The 21153-nt window shown below is 37.2% G+C and overlaps 1 protein-coding gene across 4 annotated transcripts in view; it reads left to right on the plus strand.

Annotated features, from left to right (window-relative positions):
* The window catches only part of ATL2 (atlastin GTPase 2), a 72649-nt gene that overhangs the window by 49819 nt on the left and 1677 nt on the right, over positions 1-21153 (plus strand). For all 4 annotated transcript variants that reach the window (XM_047782259.1, XM_047782262.1, XM_047782258.1 and 1 more), the window contains exons 3-12: positions 6567-6701; positions 6939-7043; positions 11019-11069; positions 11369-11425; positions 13435-13527; positions 16009-16147; positions 16921-17048; positions 18438-18494; positions 19364-19435; positions 20042-20473. In XM_047782259.1, the coding sequence (XP_047638215.1) occupies positions 6567-6701; positions 6939-7043; positions 11019-11069; positions 11369-11425; positions 13435-13527; positions 16009-16147; positions 16921-17048; positions 18438-18494; positions 19364-19435; positions 20042-20473 (1269 nt within the window). The remainder of the gene's footprint in view (positions 1-6566; positions 6702-6938; positions 7044-11018; positions 11070-11368; positions 11426-13434; positions 13528-16008; positions 16148-16920; positions 17049-18437; positions 18495-19363; positions 19436-20041; positions 20474-21153) is intronic.

The following is a 21153-nucleotide window of genomic DNA, read 5'->3' on the forward strand; positions in this document are numbered from 1 at the left end:
TTGGCATGGCTTGTAATATTTTTTTTTTGAAAGTCCGACATGAAATTATCAGAAAATAGGAACTAAAGTTTAAGTTCTTTGTGTGAGGTTTTATGTTAATCTAGCTCTAGCTCAGAGATGATCTTTGTTTAATATTTTCTTTTGCTGTAGGCCCCAGAGACTTCAGTTTTCTCTCCGTCCATCATTGTCCTTGGGTTTCCTTAAGAACTCCTTAAATAGAATCTATGTCTTGGAGCTTTCTCCTTTTCTCAGTTGTAATCAACTGTCATCATAGTGGAGCCCTGTTGATGTAAGTAAGAATGGGTGAAGAAAGCTATATCACTTTATGGTTAAATCTCAGTTTCTTAGGTAGGCCTGAGTCCTGGGCTATGACCTTCTGAAGTGTTTCTTAGCCATAAACATTTTTTTCCTCCCTTTACTTGGGACAAGAAGGCTAGAGGTTGCTGGGGTTGATGAATTAACCTTTCCCCGGGTTAGATAAAGCTCTGATAGGGTAGTTTATTTTAGAGGGTAGGCCTTTGTCATGGGGCTGCTTTCATTGGTTACTTGTGAATGTGAAAAATGGTCTGTGCCTCCCACCTTCCCGAGTCCTGAGAAAAATTTTCTCATAACTTTACCTTGAGAACCTCAGGGAGGTAAAACCCCTTGAGGTAAAACCCAGAAAAGTGGGGGCCTGTGAAGCCTGAACCTCCACAGAGTTCTTAGGTCTTAAGCTAATCCACTGCTAGATTCCAATAGTTTGTCCAAATTACAATTTAAGTATTTCTTCCAGTCGCTCTAGTGGCTTCTCTTGCCATTAAACTGACCTCAGCTTGTGATTCTTTGTATTTGCCTGCCTCTCCAGATTTCAGGGTGCAGCTTGCTCTGTGACCTCAATTCTCTGATCTAATAAAGAAAGGTCATTGATTTTCATATTGAGCTTTTTTTGTTGTTGTGAGACTGGTGTGATGATTTCTTAGCTTTTTTACATGGGAACTGGAAGTCCAGTGGAAGACTATAAAAGTCAAATCTCCACACTAAACCTTAATTTAATAACTAGATATGTTTCCCCTTTCTGTTCCGTTAGTACTCAGGTACACTTAAAGATGCATAACAAAATTTACCATTTTAACCTTTTTTTTTTTGTCTTTTTGCCCTTTCTTCGTCCGCTCCCGTGGCATGTGGAAGTTCCTAGGCTAGGGGTCCAATGGGAGCTGTAGCCGCCAGCCTATGCCAGAGCCACAGCAACATGGGATCCGAGCCGCATCTGCAACCTACACCACAGCTCACAGCAACGCTGGATCCTTAACCCACTGAGCAAGGCCAGGGATCGAACCTGCAGCCTCATGGTTCCTAGTCAGATTCATTACCACTGAGCCACGACGGGAATTCCCCATTTTAACCATTTTTAAGTGTACAGTTCAGTGGTATTAAGTACATTCACATTATTGTGCAACCATCGCCACCAATCCTTCTCCAGAACTTTTTCATCTTCCCAAACTGAAACTATACACATTAACTTCCTCATTCCTCTCCTTCCTCCAGACCCTGATAACCACTTTTCTACTTTCTTCTGTCTCTACGAGTTGGACTACTCTGGGTACCTCATATAAGAAGAATCATATATGTTGTTTTATGCCTGGGCTTATTTTACTTAGCATAATGTCTTCTAGGTCAAGGACACCTTTTAACCAGAAATTTTTTTTAAGGTTATTTAAATTCATTCTTGTTTAGTGTGTGCCTACGTTGATATAGTTGTCCTTTGTCTGAGCTTGTGACTTGGGGCTCTCACCTGTGTGTCCAGCCTCAAAAGGGAGGAGTTAAACATGGGGGTGGGTGATATGTTAGTCTTAAATAGTTTTAAGAGTGTAATGTTTCTTAATTTGTTCTAGGACTTGGAGAGTATTACTTTTTTTGCTTTTTAGGGCCACAGCCACGGCATATGGGGGTTCCCAGGCTAGGGGTCCAGTTGGAGCTACAGCTGCCAGCCTATGCCAGAGCTGCAGCAACACCGGATCTGAACTGTGTCTGCAACCTACACCACAGCTCATGGCAGCGCTGGATCCTTATCCCACTGAGCAAGGCCAGGGATTGAACCCACAACCTCATGGTTCCTAGTTGGATTCGTTTCCGCTTCGCCACAGCAGGAACACCTTGCCGACTATTTTTGCTCAAATGAGAACTCTGTATTATGCTTGGTGGTCAGAATGTTTATATTCATTCCATCCACTGATTTGGGTGTTTAGGGTTAATAACCTACTTCCTGAATTAGGTGCTAGTTATAAACAGCTTAAGGATCTGTGATTTTTTTTTTTTTTTTAAAGGGGGATGCCTGACTACTGTTGTAGTGTTCTGTGATCTTTAATCTCGTTCTTTTGTCTCTTTTCCTGCTAGCTGTGATGAATTATTATGGTGTCTGGATAGGCCTTTGTTCTTCCAGTCTGCCCAGGTGTTGGAGTCCTTAGGCCTGCAGTCAGGGTGTGTGGTCTTGATAATAGAGACTGGCTTGACCACCAACTCTGTATTCTCTGTATTTTATGTTTACCTAGCTATTGTTTTACTTTGTTGCTAGAAAACTGTTGTTGTTCCTGTGTGAAACAAGAATTTGTTTCTTGTTATTTAGGGTAGATGAGGATTCTTTATTGTTGATAATTGTATTGGTTAGTTTTTTTGGCAGGGGTTTATGTTTATTCACTCTAATGTCTGACTTCATTAAAAGTTCAAGAGTTTTCACATTTCCTTTTGCATTTGAGATTTTTTTCAATAATTTATTTTATTGTAGAATTAAGATCATTTTCAGAGTTTGAGTTTTACGGCTCTTTTGGTCCTACAGTAGTAAATGATATCAGATTACTATTTTTCAAGTTATTAAGTTTGCTTTTACTAACGTATGGCAGCAAATGGTACCTGTTATCATTGAGGCTTCTTCCGGAATTCACTAGAATGCTCCCTGAGGGCAGGAATTTTTGTTCTTTTTCACTACAGTATCCCTAGAACGTGGAACAGTGGCTAGCAATGATAGGGCTTTAATAAATATTTGTTGAATGAATGTATGTGAATGTATTAAATTTATCAGTATTCAGTATATTAGAGATAGCAAGACTTCTTAATTTCAAGTTTTGAAATATTAAAACTTTCTGGTTTTTGATTACCTGGAGTTCCTGATTTACCTTCTCTTTAATTCTTTTATTGACTAATCACTTTAGTATTTTTTAAACATTTCCATTACAGGGGAAACTAAGAAGAGGTGATATATAGTCAATAGATTTTTTTTATGAGATGCAAATTCTTTTTAAAGTTTATTTTGGAGAAGTTAAGGTTAATAAATATCTTAGCCTCTGATTTCAGTTATCTGTGTTTTTAAAATTTGTCTTGTTCATGTATTGTTTCTAGGAATAATTAAAAGGATCATGTTTCTTCTATATCTCTTACCCATGCTCAAAAGGGAACACATTGAAGCTTAATAATTAAAAAATTTAGGAGTTCCCGTCGTGGCGCAGTGGTTAACGAATCCGACTAGGAACCATGAGGTTGTGGGTTCGGTCCCTGCCCTTGCTCAGTGGGTTAACGATCCCGCGTTGCGGTGAGCTGCGGTGTAGGTTGCAGATGCGGCTCGGATCCCGCGTTGCTGTGGCTCTGGCGTAGGCCGGTGGCTACAGCTCCGATTCAACCCCTAGCCTGGGAACCTCCATATGCCGCGGGAGCGGCCCAAGAAATAGCAACAACAACAACAAAAAAGACAAAAGACAAAAAAAAAATTAATGTATTAATTGAGCAAATATTTTGAGTGTCTACTGCAAGCCAGGAACTATTCTCTGTTCTGGGAATACAGCTTTATGTTCTAAGAGAAAAAAAGACAAAACTTTCCTTCTTCATGGAACTTATATTCTCATAGGAGAGATAGAGAAACAAGGTAAATAAGTAAAATGTACAATAAAAACAATAAAAGGGTAGATTCTTTGTAAGTTCCTTGTATAGGCTGGGCCTTTTAAACTGTTCATTAAATACCATTTTGATGTTGTTAGGGAATGAGAGAGCCTAGTACAGGGCAAGACACTTTGGTAGGAACAGTTTAGTAAACAAAGATGGAGTTTACAGCCCATGCTCTCCATACTTGTGTCACAAGAACTGCAGTGCAAAGCCATTTAAAGAAAACTACCTGCAATGTCAGTAATATGCTTCAAGAGTTCAGAAAAGTCAGACTTTCTTGACTGCTGGCTTCATCTAGGCAGAGAGCAGGTGGAACAAAGTTGTAGAGATACTAAACAACATATATATTTGGGAATAGTGACCTTTTTGGTGTGGTAGACGCAGGAAGGTGTGTGTGTGTGTGTGCGTGCGCGTTGGGGGATACTTACAGGAACTAGCAGAAGCAGAGATAGACAAAATAACTTAAAGGTGGGTTGTATGACCGGGTCTCCAGATGGTCCTTTAAGTAAATGGGGAGCCGCAGATGACTTTTTAGCAGGATAGTGGCATGATTACATTTCTTGAGAAAATTAACTGACTATGGGAAGGATAGGTTAGAATGTGCAACAGAGGTGCAAGACTTTTTGGAGCATCTGAAGTGTAGCCCAGGGGCAAGACCACTGTTGGACTTGTAGAGGGTGTAGTGTGAATCCTCTGATCCCTATGAAAGGTGCCCTTGAAGCAAAGGTCTGTAATATATAGTGTGAAAGGAGTTGTGCAGTGTGGCAGCCTTGTGACCAACAGAGGGGCAAGGGCCTTAAGCTGAAGATCCAAAAAGTGAAGAAGAGAGTCATAGCGAACTTTATAATTGACAGCATAGGTAAGCTACTGTGGATGGGAGTTTTGTGGAAAAATAATGATTATAGATAGTTTAAAGTTTAAGACTGATCTTCTCAGTAGGTGATGATTGGACAGTACTTTTTCCCCCACCTTATATATTCCTGTTCATAAATTGTTTCATCCCTCATTGAGACTACCTTACACATCTTTTCTCCACCCCTATTTTGGGCTTTGTTATTTGTTCTGGACTGTATATTGAAGTTTTTTTGTGTTTGTTTGTTTGTTTGTTTTGGTCTTTTTGCTATTTCTTGGGCCGCTCCTGCGGCATATGGAGGTTCCCAGGCTAGGTGTTGAATCGGAGCTGTAGCCACCGGCCTACGCCAGAGCCACAGCAACGCGGGATCCGAGCCGCGTCTGCAACCTACACCACAGCTCACGGCAACGCCGGATTGTTAACCCACTGAGCAAGGGCAGGGACCGAACCCACAACCTCATGGTTCCTAGTCAGATTCGTTAACCACTGCGCCACGACGGGAACTCCCTGTATATTGAAGTTTATTAGAAGTATTCCTGAAACAAAGGAATTTTTCCTATGGGAAGAGGTATTTTGAGTAATAGGTATATGGACTTTAAGTATTCTTAAAGTATAGGGCTCTTAATATATGTCAAAGTTAACTCACTTATTATATCCCAGATTTAATTTTCTTGATAAATTACCTTATGGTATATCAACTTTTGTATAACTCTAATATTTAATTATAACAGTTTAGCCTTGTGATTTCAGCTATAACATTTTATGATGGAAAGTTTTAGGTATATGTCCAAATAGTATAGTATAATGAGCCCCAGTGTACTTGTCAATATTTTGCTGATTTTATTTCATCAGTTTTCATCCCTGCCCTTTTATTTATTAAAAAAAAACTTTTTTTGGGGGGGGGGTGAAAAAATTTAAAGCAAATGCCAGGAATATTCTGTCCACCATAAATGCTTGAGTATTTAACAGATAAGGACTTTATTATTATTATTACAGCCACAATACCATTATTACATCAATCAATCATTTTTTTATCTTTTTTTTTTCTTTTTTCTTTTTTTTTTTGGCTGCCCCACGACATAAGGGGTTTCCAGGCTGCAGCTGGGGCAACATTAGATCCTTTAACCCACTATGTGGGGCCGGAGATTAAACCTGCTGTGTGCTGATGCTGCAGAGATAGCACTGATCCCTTGTGCCACAGTGGGAACTCCCAAAAAGTCATCTTTACCCCAGTGTAACACTGTCTAATAAAATATAACCTGGATTCAGATTTCCCTTTGGTTTTTGAAAAAAATCTTTTTTTAGTTGGATTGTTTGAATCAGGTTTCAAACAAGTCTTGTAGTTATTTTTAAAGAGAAAATTAAGGCAGTGTGAAAACATTTTGGTATAAGCTATTCTAGGAGAGCAATGCTGTTTTGACAGCCATTCTGTCTGGAACTTAGTTTGTGCAAGGAGGTGTCAAAATAGCTAGTATCTGTTTTTTATGATTTTTAAACATTTTAAGAAATCTTTCCAAAATGGGGGAAGGTGTGTGACCCCCACTTACCTAAAAGTCAAGAGTGTGAAAATGTGAGCAGATTCGAGAAGGTTCGGGTTTGGAGGAAGACCACATCTCTCAAAGTCAAAGCACCCCACTTGGGATTTGGGACTGTTTTTGTAACTTCTTGTGTAATGTTACAGTATATTTTATCCCCCTGGACTTAACTTCCTCATCTGTAAAATAAGGAGTGAGTAATTTCTTACATTCCTTTTGGGTTCTTAATTTTTTGTGTCTTACTTTATGCTTATGCTTGACATTAACAGGATTCTCAGAGCTGGATTGGTGGAAACAATGAACCATTGACTGGCTTTACATGGCGAGGTGGTTGCGAAAGAGAAACAACAGGCATACAAGTCTGGAATGAAGTATTTGTGATTGACAGACCTAATGGAACAAAAGTAAAATCTCTTTGTAGTTTTTGTTTGTTGGTTTTTTTTTTTTTACTATTTTTTCATATTCTTTCTTAAACAAAACTGAACTATTAATGCCTGATAATTTTAACATGTAGATTATTATGTCAAAATGTGTGAGATTAATTTAGAGTACTTTTCTTAATTATTGATTCTGATATATGATTTTTATAGTCACTATTGGTGAGTTTTTTAATTTAGTATTTTAAACTTTTAAATTCCTAGGTGGCTGTGCTGCTAATGGATACCCAGGGTGCCTTTGATAGCCAGTCAACTATCAAAGATTGTGCAACAGTGTTCGCTTTGAGCACTATGACTAGCTCTGTCCAGGTGAGACACAGATGTGCTGTGGTATGATCAGTTGAAATAATCCTTATGCATTTGCTTTTCCTCAGAATGCCTTTTGATTGAAGGAAAAAAAGAATCAAAATTAGAGAAGCTATTTACATTTCTCTGTTTGCTGTTTTGGCTCACAATGTGAAATTTCATACTTTGAGTACTTATCAGGGAAGCAGTAAACCAATAAATAGCCCATCCTTTTGGTATTTCATCTTAGCATCTATGCTTTTTTTTTCTTCTTAAAGGAAAATATAGGAGTTCCTTGGTGGCTTAGCAGTTAAAGATTTGTTGTTGTCACTGCTGTGGCTTGGGTTCTAGCCCTAGCCCAGGAACTTCCTCATGCCACAGGTGTGGCCAAAAAAATGTTATCCTTAACTGAATATAAGGATATTCAGTTGATTTCCTAGTTTGTCATAACCTATTGTGGAAAAAAAAAATGGATATATATGTATGGCTGATTCACTTTGCTATACACTTGAAACTAATACAACATTGTAAATCAACTCTACTCCAGTAAAATAAAATTTTTTGAAAGAGATTTTCAGTTGATATTGAATTCAATTGAATTCAGTCATATGGCTGCCAGTTACAGTCAAATGTAGAGATTATTTTATGGCTAAACCAAACAACAAAACCAAGTAGTTAAATTTAGTTTTCTACTCAATGTATGTTAACTAGTACTCAGTTATTTGAATTAATGTGAGTAGAGGCGTAAGGATTAATTCATATTTAACTTAGGAAACCTAAATGATTTTTATATAGTAAACTAAACTTATAGCACCTGTTTCATTTAGAAAGGGGTAAAATCCTTTTTTGTTTTGCTTATGCTATACCCTGTTTGATATTCTATCAAGTTCTAGTCTCTTCAAACTAGACCATCTCTTTTCTGTAAATTTAGACTGATTAGGCTGAATTAAACCACCACAGGTCATTTTGTATACTTTCTCCTTTCTGAGACCATCTGTGGTTAACCTTTCCTGGCTGAAAAAATAATTATTGAAGTATGGGTGGTTAGGTTGAGCTGGTGATAATGCATCAAGATGTATAGTTGCAAGTATTTTTATTTATTTTTTGGTTTTTTTGCCTGCCTTTTCTAGGGCCGCACCGGTGGCACATGGAGGTTCCCAGGCTAGGGGTCTAATCAGAGCTGTAGCCACCGGCCTACGCCAGAGCCACAGCAACACGGGATCCGAGCCATGTCTGTGACTTACACCACAGCTCACAGCAACACCGGATCCTTAACCCACTGAACAAGGCCAGGGATCGAACCTAAAACCTCATGGTTCCTAGTCAGACTTGTTAACCACTGCGCCACGACGGGAACCCCCATATGCAACTTTTTTTTTTGGTCTTTTTTTTTAGGGCCGCACCTGCAGCATTTGGAGGTTCCCAGGCTAGGGGTCTAATCGGAGCTGCAGCTGCCGCCTACACCACAGCCATAGCAACTCAGGATCTGAGCTGCATCTGGGACCTACACCACAACTCACAGCAATGCCAGATCCTTAACCCACTGAGCAAGGCCATGGATCGAACCCACAACCTCATGGTTTCTAGTCGGGTTCATTTCCACTGCGCCACAACCAGAACTCCGCAAGTATTTTTAAAAGTAATGTGCTTCTCCTAAGATAAGAAATATTTCTTACTGATGGTAAATTATAAATGACACTATCACTGTGTCTTGGAATTTTTGTGATGCTTTCTAGTAGTATCTGGAATGTATGACCAGTCTATGAAATTTCCTATTTGTTTTCTTCCTCAATTTGAAGTATCTGGCTGTCAGAGTGGAAACAAGTTTTGGATATTATAATGAGATAAAAGAGGGGCGAGTGCTTTCTCCTATGGAGATAGGGATATCTGTTACTATAAATTACATGATGCTATTGCAGACCCTTAGAGTCTCTTTTTATCATTTTGTTCTACCTCTTTTTCTGCAGTCTTGCAGGGTATCACAACTGCCATATTCTTGAGGCAAGCAGAATCCACATCTTTGTGTTTATATTTTTGCATTATAGCCCTTCAGATTAGCTGGCTTTATGACTTTGCCTTAAATTATAAAACAAAGGCGTTCTCTGTCCTAAAACTTGTACCTTGGTGTTCTCTTGATTGTTCAACTTTATGATAACAAGAGGCCTGGTTTTGGAACCCTTAAAGCCACCCAGTCACTTTCTTATCTGTAAAATGAGGGTTTTGCCCATCTTGTCTGTCTCACATGTGGTTTTGTGTGTGATCAGGAATGAGATCAAAATGAGATAATGCTTTTTTTTTTTCCCTGATTCTTGACGCTAGATTTCTCTCCTTCCTTACAGAAGCTATCTGGGTGATAGATCAATGACAGATTGATCCCTTCATCATATATTCTTTCAACAAATAATTATTGAGCATCTATTAAGTACAACACAGTATGCTGAGTACTAATGATCTGTGATAAACAAATCTTCTTTCCTCTTTGCTACTTGCAACTTGGCCCTAACAATGAAAGGATCTAAACCTGTTTCTAAAAGCTAAGGCACATATGGGTGAGAATAGGTTGGTCATACTTTCAGTTTTTAAGTTTAAATCCAGAGTTTAATCACCTTAGTCATTAATTACTTTTTTAAGTACCCATTTGGAATTATTCAGCTGAGAATATCACTTTAGGTTTGCTGCCCTATATCAGCTGTTTATATTCTTGACTTCCAGGTGATTTATCACTTACTTGCTATTAGAACAAATTATTCTATATTTGAAGTAATCGTATTTTCTTAGACATAAGTTATTTCTTAGCAGAGATGACACTCTGGACACCCATTGTTCTCTTTGGTGACCTAGGTCATCTTTTAAAGACCTGACTCAAGGACTAGACCTAGTGAATCTTTTCTCCAATTTTTTTTTTCTTGTGAGTACTTAACTGCATTATCAGCTCTGGTCTATGTGCCTAGGAAGCCTCCTAAAAAAATGTAAAAAGGGCAAGAGTGCCACCTACTGTTTTGTTTTTTTAGCTATTATAGTCTGATAAAATTTTCATGTTAAGTTATTTAGACCGATGAGTTTGCCTAAGTAAAAAGAACCATATTAGAGTTGATGGTAGTTGAGGCACCCACTGAATAGCTATTAACTGTATACTACGAATGTTCCGGGGAGGAATTTATCTTTACGGAACTATGCCCTTCACATTTATTGACTTAGAAAAACACTTGGATGGAGTTCCCATTGTGGCTCAGCAGGTTAAGAACCCAACATAATATCTGTGAGAATTTGGGTTCGATTCTTGGCCTCGTCAGTGGGTTAAGGATTCTGGCATTGCCACAACCTGTGGCATAGGTCATAGATGCAGCTTGGATCTGGCACTGCTGTGGCTGTGGCGTAGGGTTGCAGCTGCATCTCTGATTCGACCCCTAGCCCAGGAACTTCCATATGCTGGAAAAAAAAAGACAAATAGTTGGGGAAATTCTTAACTTAAAAAAAAAAATCATGTTGGAGTTCATATTGTGGTGCAGCAGGCTAAGAATCTGACTGCAGTGGCTCAGGTTGCTGTGGAGGTACAGGTTTGATCCCTGGCCCAGTGTAGTGTGTTAAAGGATCTAGTGTTGCCGAAGCTGTGGCATAGGTCGCAGTTGCGGCTCACATTCAGTCCCTGTTCTGAGAACTTCCATATGCCACAGTGCGGCCATTTAAAAAAAGAGTCATGTTCATAACATTAAAGAAACTTACTGTATAATTACTTTTAAAAAATCTGCTGTTTTCTTTGCCCCATATGTGTGTATTCATAATTTTTATATAATCTACAACTACTGCTTTCCCTTTAAAGTTTTATCCTGACTGTTAAAAAAAAAAAGAACATCCTTTACATGGACCACTAGTTAAGATAGTGACTGAATCATTCATTTGTGCTATGGTATAAAATAGCCTTCACTTCCACAGGGAAGGTTATACACAGCTGAGTATTCAAAGTAAAGCACTAATAAAAACAAAATTTTGTTTTAACAGGTATATAATTTGTCTCAAAATATTCAAGAAGATGATCTTCAACACTTGCAAGTATGTATGTCTCAAAGAATGTGTGCCAAAGTATTAAAAATTTAATTCCCACTATGCGGTGACTTTACACCAAGAACCTATGATATTGTAAGAAGATTGATTATTATATGGTTTTAAGTTGATGTACAACTTCTTAACTAGAATAAATTTAAATATATGATCAGTCTTAAAAAATTAAATGTTTGGCTTTCGAGTGATTTTAAGAGCTCTGATAGCTAGTGATCTGATATAGAACAGCTTCATAGATGTCTTCTTTCAACCTCTTTGGGGGCATTATCTTAAATAATTTGATTTAATAGTTATTTACAGAGTATGGCAGACTTGCAATGGAAGAAATCTACCAGAAACCATTTCAGGTAAATAAATATTTTATCATTTAAAAAAATTTATTAAAAAATTAGTAAGTCATATATATCATCTTGGAACTCTGAAGACATGAGGACCTTATGCCAAACTAATTTTTAGCAGCAAATCAAGCAGAGTTGAAACTATTTATGTCAATGTCATCACCAATTCTCCATAGCAGCTTACAGGATAGGAAATAGAACAAATGGATTTAGATTGATTCTTAATAATTTTTACTTAGATTAGATTAAGAAGTTAGTAATGTTTCTCCTAATTAGATGTTAATTCCAAAAATTGAGACAGTCCTGTAAGTTTCTTTTATGCATGATAAACTACTAGACAGTGTTACTGGTTTTGTGTGTGTGTGGTGTATTACAAGTTGAGGTTAGACCTGTTGTTCTGTATTTTTGTTTCAAATAGAAGAGTTTCGGAATTTATTGTATCTTTCCCCCCTTATGTTTTTTCATTTCTTTTAAATGCTAGGTACAGAATATTAAGCCAAAAATTAACCTGGGTAGAGTTATTTGAGAAGCATTTGCTTTGCTTGCTTCTGTGGAGTCTTATCATGGCAGAGACTTTAAAAAAAAAAATGAAGCTAATTTCAGATAGTTTCTTTTTTGAAGTAAATGTAATTTATAAGTTGGCATAGCACTGTTTGGTTAGTTGTGTCATAGTGGGTGAGACTGACCACGCTGTTCATCAGTGTGTGAAGTCCTTCCTGTATGACAGTGTCACTGGTGATTCTTAGTAGGTTTACACTGATTCTGCCTCAGTCTTGTCTGGCTCAAGTAATCACTTTTATGAAATATTTGGGTAGGTTATGGTGTCATTTTGTGTATATGATGAAATATATTCTCCTTTGGCCTATATCACTTTTTCGTGGTTAACATTGCCACCCAGAGGGCGTTTGCCATTATGTCTGGCTACATTTTTGGTTGTCACAGTTTTGTGGAGGAAGTTAATGCCACTGGCTTCTAGTTTATAGGGGCCAGATGTGTTGTTCAGTATCCTAAAATGTATAGGAGTAGGACAGCCAAGCACAGCTAAGAATTATCTGACTCATAAAATGTCAGTCGTGCTGAGTTGAGAAACCTAAGCATATATGAATAAAAAATTCTGTGAAAAGAATTATTTGCTCTAATTAGGTTAGTTGGTCTTGTTACACAACCTTGACTTAAACTTATGATCCATATACCCTGATATACCTTTTGTTTACTTTTTAAAATCCTATGTTATTGCTTGTGGTAACTCTTTATATAGAGTTGAGGTTCTCAAATGGAGGTAATTGCTTGGTATAAGAGCTGAGACTGTTGTTGGCTTATGTAGGCTCTTGTTATAACTATGAGTAGTATTATTTGCTTTATTTTATTTTATTTTTTTATTACTCAAATGAATTTATCACATCTGTAGTTGTATAATGATCCTAACAATCTGATTTCACAGGATTTCCATCCCACAGCCCAAGCACATAGCACATCCCCTCACCCCCCAAACTGTCTCCTCCATAGATCATAAGTTTTTCAATGTCTGTGAGTTAGCATCTGTTCTGCAAAGTTCAGTCTGTCCTTTTTTTCAGATTCCACATGTCAGTGAAAGCATTTGATGTTGGTGTCTCAGTGTATGGCTGACTTCACTTAGCATGATAGTTTCTGGGTCCATCCATGTTGCTAAAAATGCCGGTATTTCATTTTTTTAATGGCTGAGTAATATTCCATTGTGTATATATGTACCACATCTTCTTGATTCACTCCTCTGTTTATGGACATTTAGGTTGTTTCCATGTCTTGGCTGTTGTAAATAGTGCTGCAATGAACATTGGAGTACATGTGTCTTTGCGAGTCGTGGTTTTCTCTGGATGGATGCCCAGGAGTGGGATTGCTGAACTATGAGTAGTATTAAATCATTTGGTTACTATAACTTTTGAAAAGGATTGTTCGGGGGAGTAAGAGGTGCTTCAGTTATTAAAGTAGTGATATTTTGTAAAATTTTATAGGAAATGATTTTTTTCCCCTTTCTGTAGACATTAATGTTTTTGATTCGAGATTGGAGTTATCCTTATGAACATTCATATGGTTTGGAAGGTGGAAAACAATTCCTTGAAAAGAGATTGCAGGTAAGCCCCTATTTCTTAGAAAGGAGAGCATAAGCACTAAGCCAGGTGAAGGAGTGGGCTGCTTGGACTACTGCTTAAGACTGCAAGTCTCTAAGTTATCATCGTAGCAAATTGAGTGTCCCAAGTTAGCCCGGATAACTCCATGTGTAACTGATGAGAAGTAAGTCGGTAGCACTCCTGCTAAAGGGAATAATAGAAATGCCCTTGAACAGAAATAAAGGAACAAATATTCTCTCCAGAGCCACCTACCTCTTCAGTAAATTAATATTCAAAGGATACAAGTTTGAAGTAGACTAACTTATTGATCTATTCATATTGCATGCATGTTTCTTTCTGGCCCAGCTGAACTTCTGAACATTTGGGACAAGCTGGATAATCTAATGTGCATGCATTGAGCGCAAATGATGTGAGACACTTTCCAAGGAATACTATCTCATAGAGTCGCAGCATGTAGCACTAAAAAGGGATCTTAAACATTTATCTCCAAAACTGGGACTTAGAAAAGTGATTTGCTTTTGGTCACTTAACTAGTTATTGATAACTGGGAGTGGGACGTGAATATCCAGACTCCTGGCCTGGCCAGTGCAAAATGCTACACAGTGCATTCCTGGAAGTAACCTCATCAAAGGTGCCCTCCCATGGAAGTATTTTGGGAAACCCTCAAGCCCAAATATGACCCACTACTGACATCCGCAAAAGGTACATAAAAATCCCTTTCTTCATAAGTAGGAGGTTTCTCTCTTTCGGGTAATAAAATTTTGTTTCTTTCCTATGAAAAGATGCATTTAGCTTCTCAACCACATTCAAAGACCTAAGATACAGCGTAATTTTTTTAATCCTAAAATGAGATTAAAACTAAGTCCTCATTCTTAGATTATTTGAAAGGCATTTCCAGACTGTCAGAGATAATTTCACTCATCAGCATTTTCTCTGCTTTGTTCAGAGGAAATTAACACAAAACACATCAGGCATACTAACTAAATTCATTAATTATGTACTTCGAAGACAGTAAGGTTTGGGGGGTTCTTATTTGTTTTTTAATTTTATGGACATACCCACGGCATTTACAAATACCTCAGCTGTGACCTGTGCTGCAGCTTCGGCAAGGCCAGATCCTTTAACCTACTGCACTGCCAGGGATCAAATTTATACCTGCATAGCAACCTGAGACTCGGCAGTTGGATTCTTAACCCACTTGCCACAGTAGGAACTCCAGAGACAAGAAGGTTTTTAAACTTACTGTATCTTACTGAAGCGATACAGAAAAGTACCATAAGTGGGCAGCTTAATGAATTTGTACAAATTGAACCATGTAACCACAGAAGCACCTACCTCTATCCACAAACCCCCTCACTTCACAAACCCTTCACTACCATTTTGACCTCAAACAGGCTTTATTTTTGGATTTTTTTTTTTTATGAAAGGAATCACATACAATATGTATTCTTTTGCCCAATATTACATTTCAGAGATTAATCCATATTGTTGCATGTAGTTTGGTTCACTTTAACTCTCATTGACATGCAGTATTCCATTATATGAGTAGGCAACAGTGTTTCCATTCTACTCTTGATGGAGATTTAGGTAGTTTTCAGGTTTTGTTGATTATGAATGGAGTTTTTTTTGTAAGAATGGTTTTTGGGAGAATATGTGAGTTGTATTGGAGTTAAGTAGTTACTAAATATCTAAGCGTAGGACTTTTTTTCCAGAAAATAATAACTTCTTTTTTGCAAAAAACACCAGTAAATCGTAAATCACAATCATTTAGAATGAGACCTGAAATCCCAACTAATTTTTAAGGTTCTTTGGACTACATACCTTATCTTTTACTTTGCTCAAAGCCAACCTTTTTATTTGTAGGCCAGTCAGTACTTTGTTTTTCTCTTTGCCATTATAAGTACTTTAAAGACAAATTAACTGGTTTATAAATCACAAACACATTTTGTTGTTCTGGTGTTAGATATTATGACTAATTATTATTTGTATTTATTCATATCCTTGGCAGCTAACATGGGAAACCACACTTTAATGGTTTAGGACAGAGTGGAAATCTTACCAAATGATTAGAAATGGGTCTTTAGGGAGTTCCTGTCATGGCACAGCAGAAACGAATCCAACTAGGAACCATGAGGTTGCGGGTTCCACTCCTGGCCTCACTCAGTGGGTTAAAGGTCTGAGTTGCCGTGAGCTGTGGTGTAGGTCGCAGACGCAGCTTGGATCTGGCGTTGCTGTGGCTTTGGCGTAGGCCGGCAGCAACAGCTCTGATTAGACCCCTAGCCCAAGAACCTCCATATATCGTGGGTGGGGCCCTAAAAAGGATAAAAAGACAAAAAGAAATGGGTCTTTGGTACAATTTTATATTGTCCAAAACCACCCATCTGGAGTAGCATCTGAGTGTACATGCAGGTGTGTGTGTGTGTGCGTTTTCTTGAAAATTTTTTCTCTTGTTTGCACCTTCACCCTGTCTCCTTCTGCCCCTAGGTAAAACAAAATCAACATGAAGAGCTGCAGAATGTAAGGAAGCACATTCACAATTGTTTCTCAAATCTTGGTTGCTTCCTTTTGCCACATCCTGGTCTTAAAGTTGCAACTAATCCTAGTTTTGATGGGAGATTGAAAGGTGGGAATTCCCATTCTTGATGAAATCAGAACTTAATGTTAGAGGCTGAAAGTCAAAAAAAAAATGTCATTTCTTAAATTTTCATTCTTATACTGGAGGATATTTTGATGCATTGTTAGCGGTGTGATTGTAATCCTCCATGTGGTCTTATTAGTTTTTGTTGTAAACACCTGGCATATTGGTTGACATTTTATAATGTGGTCTATTGCTCAGCACTGATGTCCTAAAAATACTGAAGGCTGAGAAAAACATCTCAATATTTCATCTGATGCATTCTGCTAAAAAGCTTTCCAATATATTATATTGATATAATTAGATTTGTCTGTTTCAAGGTGATAGTATGATTTTTTGTGTATGTTTTAGGATTATTTTAAGCATGATGGCAGAAAGCTTGAGGATTGACAAAACTTTAACAGTATGACTGGAAAAAAATTTAGTATTAGAATGTAATACAATTTCATGAATTGCTGGCCATTTTTAAAAAAGAATAGTTAATACTTAATGTGGGAATATGTGTTGGTACACTGTTTTATTATTTGAGCTGAAAGAATTATTGGAGATGAGGGAAATGGAGTAGTAAGTAGAGTAGGGGAGATTATATTTTTTCCTATGAGATGTGACAGTGAGGTGTGTTCGGATGAGTTTTTTTAAATTAATCTACACTGAAATATGGTACTTTTATTTCATGAAATAGAATTTTATTAACTCTTACCAACGGGGTCTTCTTTACTTCTCTTTTTGATTAACATGCTGACTAATTCCATGTCCACTAGATATTGATGAAGACTTTAAACGAGAACTTCGGAATCTGGTTCCATTGCTGCTTGCCCCAGAAAATTTAGTAGAAAAAGAGATAAGTGGATCTAAAGTCACTTGTAGAGATCTTGTAGAATACTTTAAGGTAGGAAAACTCATTTTAAATGACTTTGTCTAAGTTAGAAAAATAGCTGACTTAAAATTCATCTATATGTGTAAGAAATTTCTTACTATGTTAAAACAAAAAAGTAAAATTTATAATCTTTTTGCCTTGAATTGGGTGTATCAACGTTTAAGGATATTTAAGATTCTAACAGACAACTTGTATCTTCTAGACAGTGATTTTATGAATTTAGAGTTACCCTACTTTTTCTCCAGTTCTGATATGGAGAGACGAACCATTCACCATAATATTATAATACCACTCTATCATTTGAGAATGATAATAGGTACTGCAAGCATACTTCTGCATCTTCAGTTCTTTTTTTTTTTGTCTTTTTGCTATTTCTTTGGGTTGCTCCCACGGCATATGGAGATTCCCAGGCTAGGGGTCGAATCGGAGCTGTAGCTGCCGGCCTACACCAGAGCCACAGCAATGCAGGATCCGAGCCGCGTCTGCGACCTACACCACAGCTCACGGCAACGCGGGATCGTTAACCCACTGAGCAAGGGCAGGGACCGAACCTGCAACCTCCTGGTTCCTAATCGAATTCGTTAACCACTGTGCCACGACGGGAACTCCTGCATCTTCAGTTCTTACAAAAGTCTTCTCTCAGAGTTCTGAGGACTTGCTGAGAGCAGCTGAAAGTATCAAAACTTGTTTCTAAGCTCAAATTATTCATAGATTTTTTTTTTCCCCTCTCTGCTCTTGTTTAGTCATTATAGCTTGCTTGCCAGAGCAAAACCATCGTAGAGGGTTTTATTTATTGGTAGTAGATTTAAATAGGTGGAAGGGAAAATACTGTAAACTAAGTGTATTTTTGTGTTATTTAATGGATACTTGATCTCTTTCATACTGTCTTTGGTTATGAATTAATTTAGAGTAAGGAAGTTGAGATGAAAGATTCCTATATGGAGCTTACTTAAAAACTCTCATCTTTCCTTTTTACTCTTAAACCACAAATTAGGTAGGTTTGGTTTTTTTCTTCTTTTTTTCCCTTGAAGTGCAATGTACTTTAAGCTGTTCAAAGTAAATTACTGAGTTAAAATGTTTCCTTACATATTTACTTGAAACATTGGCGGTAGGGGAGAATTATAGCCTTCTTTTCATAAAGTAAATGGCATTTTATATATAACTTTTATGAGACGTAACTTTTATGCCAAATTGGAATTACATTTAGAGATATTTCTCTAGGATATTATTTATAAATATATACATAATAATGTTGAGAATAGGGTTAACTTTGGAATGAGAGTGTATGCTTTTTAAAGCCTACACTTTCCTTTTAATAATGTGAACCATTTTTCCTAGTTTAGGGATGTGGAGCCAGATTACAATAACCTACTAATATAACAAGTCTTCTGTATTTTTTAGGCTTACATTAAAATTTATCAAGGAGAGGAACTTCCACATCCAAAGTCCATGCTTCAGGTAGTGTGTGTGTGTTGTACGTACATTTATTTATGAAAGAGAAAAAAAGTCCTTGCTTTAGAGATAATTGCTGGAAATGGGGTGGTGCCTCTGTGCATGCACATACATTTTAGATGCTTAAGGCATGGGTCCTGAAGTGTTTCTGAGTTTTTGTAACCACAGATTGCTGACCTTGGACACACTCAGGCCATCAGAAATGAGGGTCCTCAGTACCTTCTCTTCAGTTGCTCAAATAAGAAAATTTCTGTTTAAGAAGATAGCTTCATATGGGCCTTGCTGAACCAGCCTGCTTCTGTTCTGAGTCTGATGAGGAAAGTTGTTTGAAATCTTGACATTAATTCTAGAGAGCTGCTTCTAGTGAATATAGATTTTTTTTCTTTTTAAAGACAATGTTATCTAAACCTAATTCTTCTTTTTTTTTTTTTAAATTTACTACTTTGGGCAATTTCTCAGTCTTATAGTAGATTAAACACTGTTTTTATTTTTTCATAAAACTCATACAGTAAGCAGTTTTGTGGATTTAAAAATGTCTCTTGTGTAATAATACTGATTATGGGAGAACCATATAAGGAATTCTTGATTCTTCGCATCTGGAGACTTGGTACAATTTAGTGTTGTATCTGTTTAATTCTCTGTAATTTCCCGGGTGTATGTGGTTTTTCTACAAACTCATTTTAACAAACAAAATTGTTAGAAGCAATTATTATGACCTTTATGCAGGTGTTTCCTTCTATTAGAAAGGAAAACTGGAAGTTGATATTTTTCTCTGATTCATTTTTAGACTTGGTCGTTGTACATAATTTTGTGGCTTAATCAGAATGTATAGTCATCAGTTATTTTGCATAAAACTGGCACATTTTATTTCTTAGGCAACAGCTGAAGCTAATAATCTTGCTGCAGTAGCAGGAGCAAGAGAGATTTACTGCAAAAGCATGGAGCAGGTTTGTAACTAAAATTTAAATTTGACACTAGAACGAGATAGAAGATTTTTTTATTTAAAATAATTGAGCCAATTTGTGCTCCTTATACATTGTCATGTTACATCATTCTCAAATTTCCCTTTATCATCTCTGCTGGAAATAAACTAAGAAAATATTCCTATGGTTAAAGTGCATGTTATGGGTAGTAAACTATTACATAGATCACACTGCAGTATTTTCTGACACATGATTCAGAGTGCTGTTATTAGTAGCTTCTGATGTAAGTAACATTAGCTTAAGGCCAATAGCTTTTTCTATGCTGAGCTTATTACCAAGTACTCAAACATTAAAGTACCTTTTTTATGTGTTATCTTTTACTCAGTGTCTTGCCAGCAGTCTTTTGTACTCTTTTGGTGTAGTGCTGAGTCAAGTGAAGTCAGGTGCAACTGGCAGTGTAATTTTTTTTGTGTTTATTAGTCTGTAATTAATACCAATATTAATTAATTTGACATATGAACAAATTTAAAACTGAACCGTTAGGTGGTTTGACTTTTTGAGACTTAGAAACTATGATCAGGGAATTATTTCCGGCATGTAATCTGTCCTGCTTCACTCCCGTCTGTGCAGGTATGTGGTGGGGACAAGCCTTACATTGCACCTTCGGATCTGGAGCGAAAACATCTGGATCTCAAGGAAGTGGCGATTAAACAGTTTCGTTCAGTAAAAAAAATGGGTGGAGATGAATTCTGCCGTCGTTATCAGGACCAGCTTGAGGCTGAAATTGAAGAAACCTATGCAAATTTTATTAAGCACAATGATGGCAAAAATATCTTCTATGCTGCTCGTACCCCTGCCACACTGTTTGCGGTCATGTTTGCTATGTACATAATCTCAGGACTGACTGGCTTCGTTGGCCTAAACTCTATAGCTGTCTTGTGTAACCTTGTCATGGGGTTAGCACTGACATCTCTTTGTACTTGGGCATATGTTAAATACTCTGGGGAGTTCAGAGAAATTGGAACAATGATTGATCAGATTGCTGAAACACTATGGGAACAGGTTGGTATCTATTTTTTGGTTTTTCAGTGACTAATCTCATCCCTCTGACTCCTACCCCTCCTCCAATCCCCATTCCCACCCTATCTCCCCACGCCCCTCCATATTTGCACATGTGCTTTTACTTTATATGGGAAGCAGCAAAAAGATGCTTTCTGTTTTGTTTAGCTGTATAATCTGAATATAAAGTATGAACTGAAGGATTTTTTTCTTTTAAAGTTGTAATTAGAGTGTGCTTTGGTTGGCTTATATCTATAATATCCTTTGGATAGATTCTTGGTCTTTAGCTTAATTGTACCAGACAAGTGGGCAGGGCCATAGTCTTTAAGGATTTTTTTTTTTTTTTTTTTAAGAAAATATAATCAGTGCAAGAGTTAAGAAGGTAAGGAAAGAAGTTTGGAAATGCAATTCTTTTGCTCTAGAAAAGCAAAAGAAATTTTCTACTAATACTGGCAAGAAGCAATGCATGCGTATATTCCAGGAAAAATAATGGATGATACTCATGTTTTCATTGCCATCCATGAAGATAGTAGTGTTTTACTGATGTACTGCAAAGAACAATCTTACAGAGAATTCTTACATCAAAGGAACTTTTTTGACCTCTGTACTCTGGAAATACTAACGAACAAAGCAAAGCACCACAAACAGAGAACCAGCTTTTCTTAATCATAATCTGTTATCTC

Source organism: Phacochoerus africanus, chromosome 5, assembly GCF_016906955.1.
Source record: "Phacochoerus africanus isolate WHEZ1 chromosome 5, ROS_Pafr_v1, whole genome shotgun sequence".
Classification (NCBI taxonomy): domain Eukaryota; kingdom Metazoa; phylum Chordata; class Mammalia; order Artiodactyla; family Suidae; genus Phacochoerus; species Phacochoerus africanus.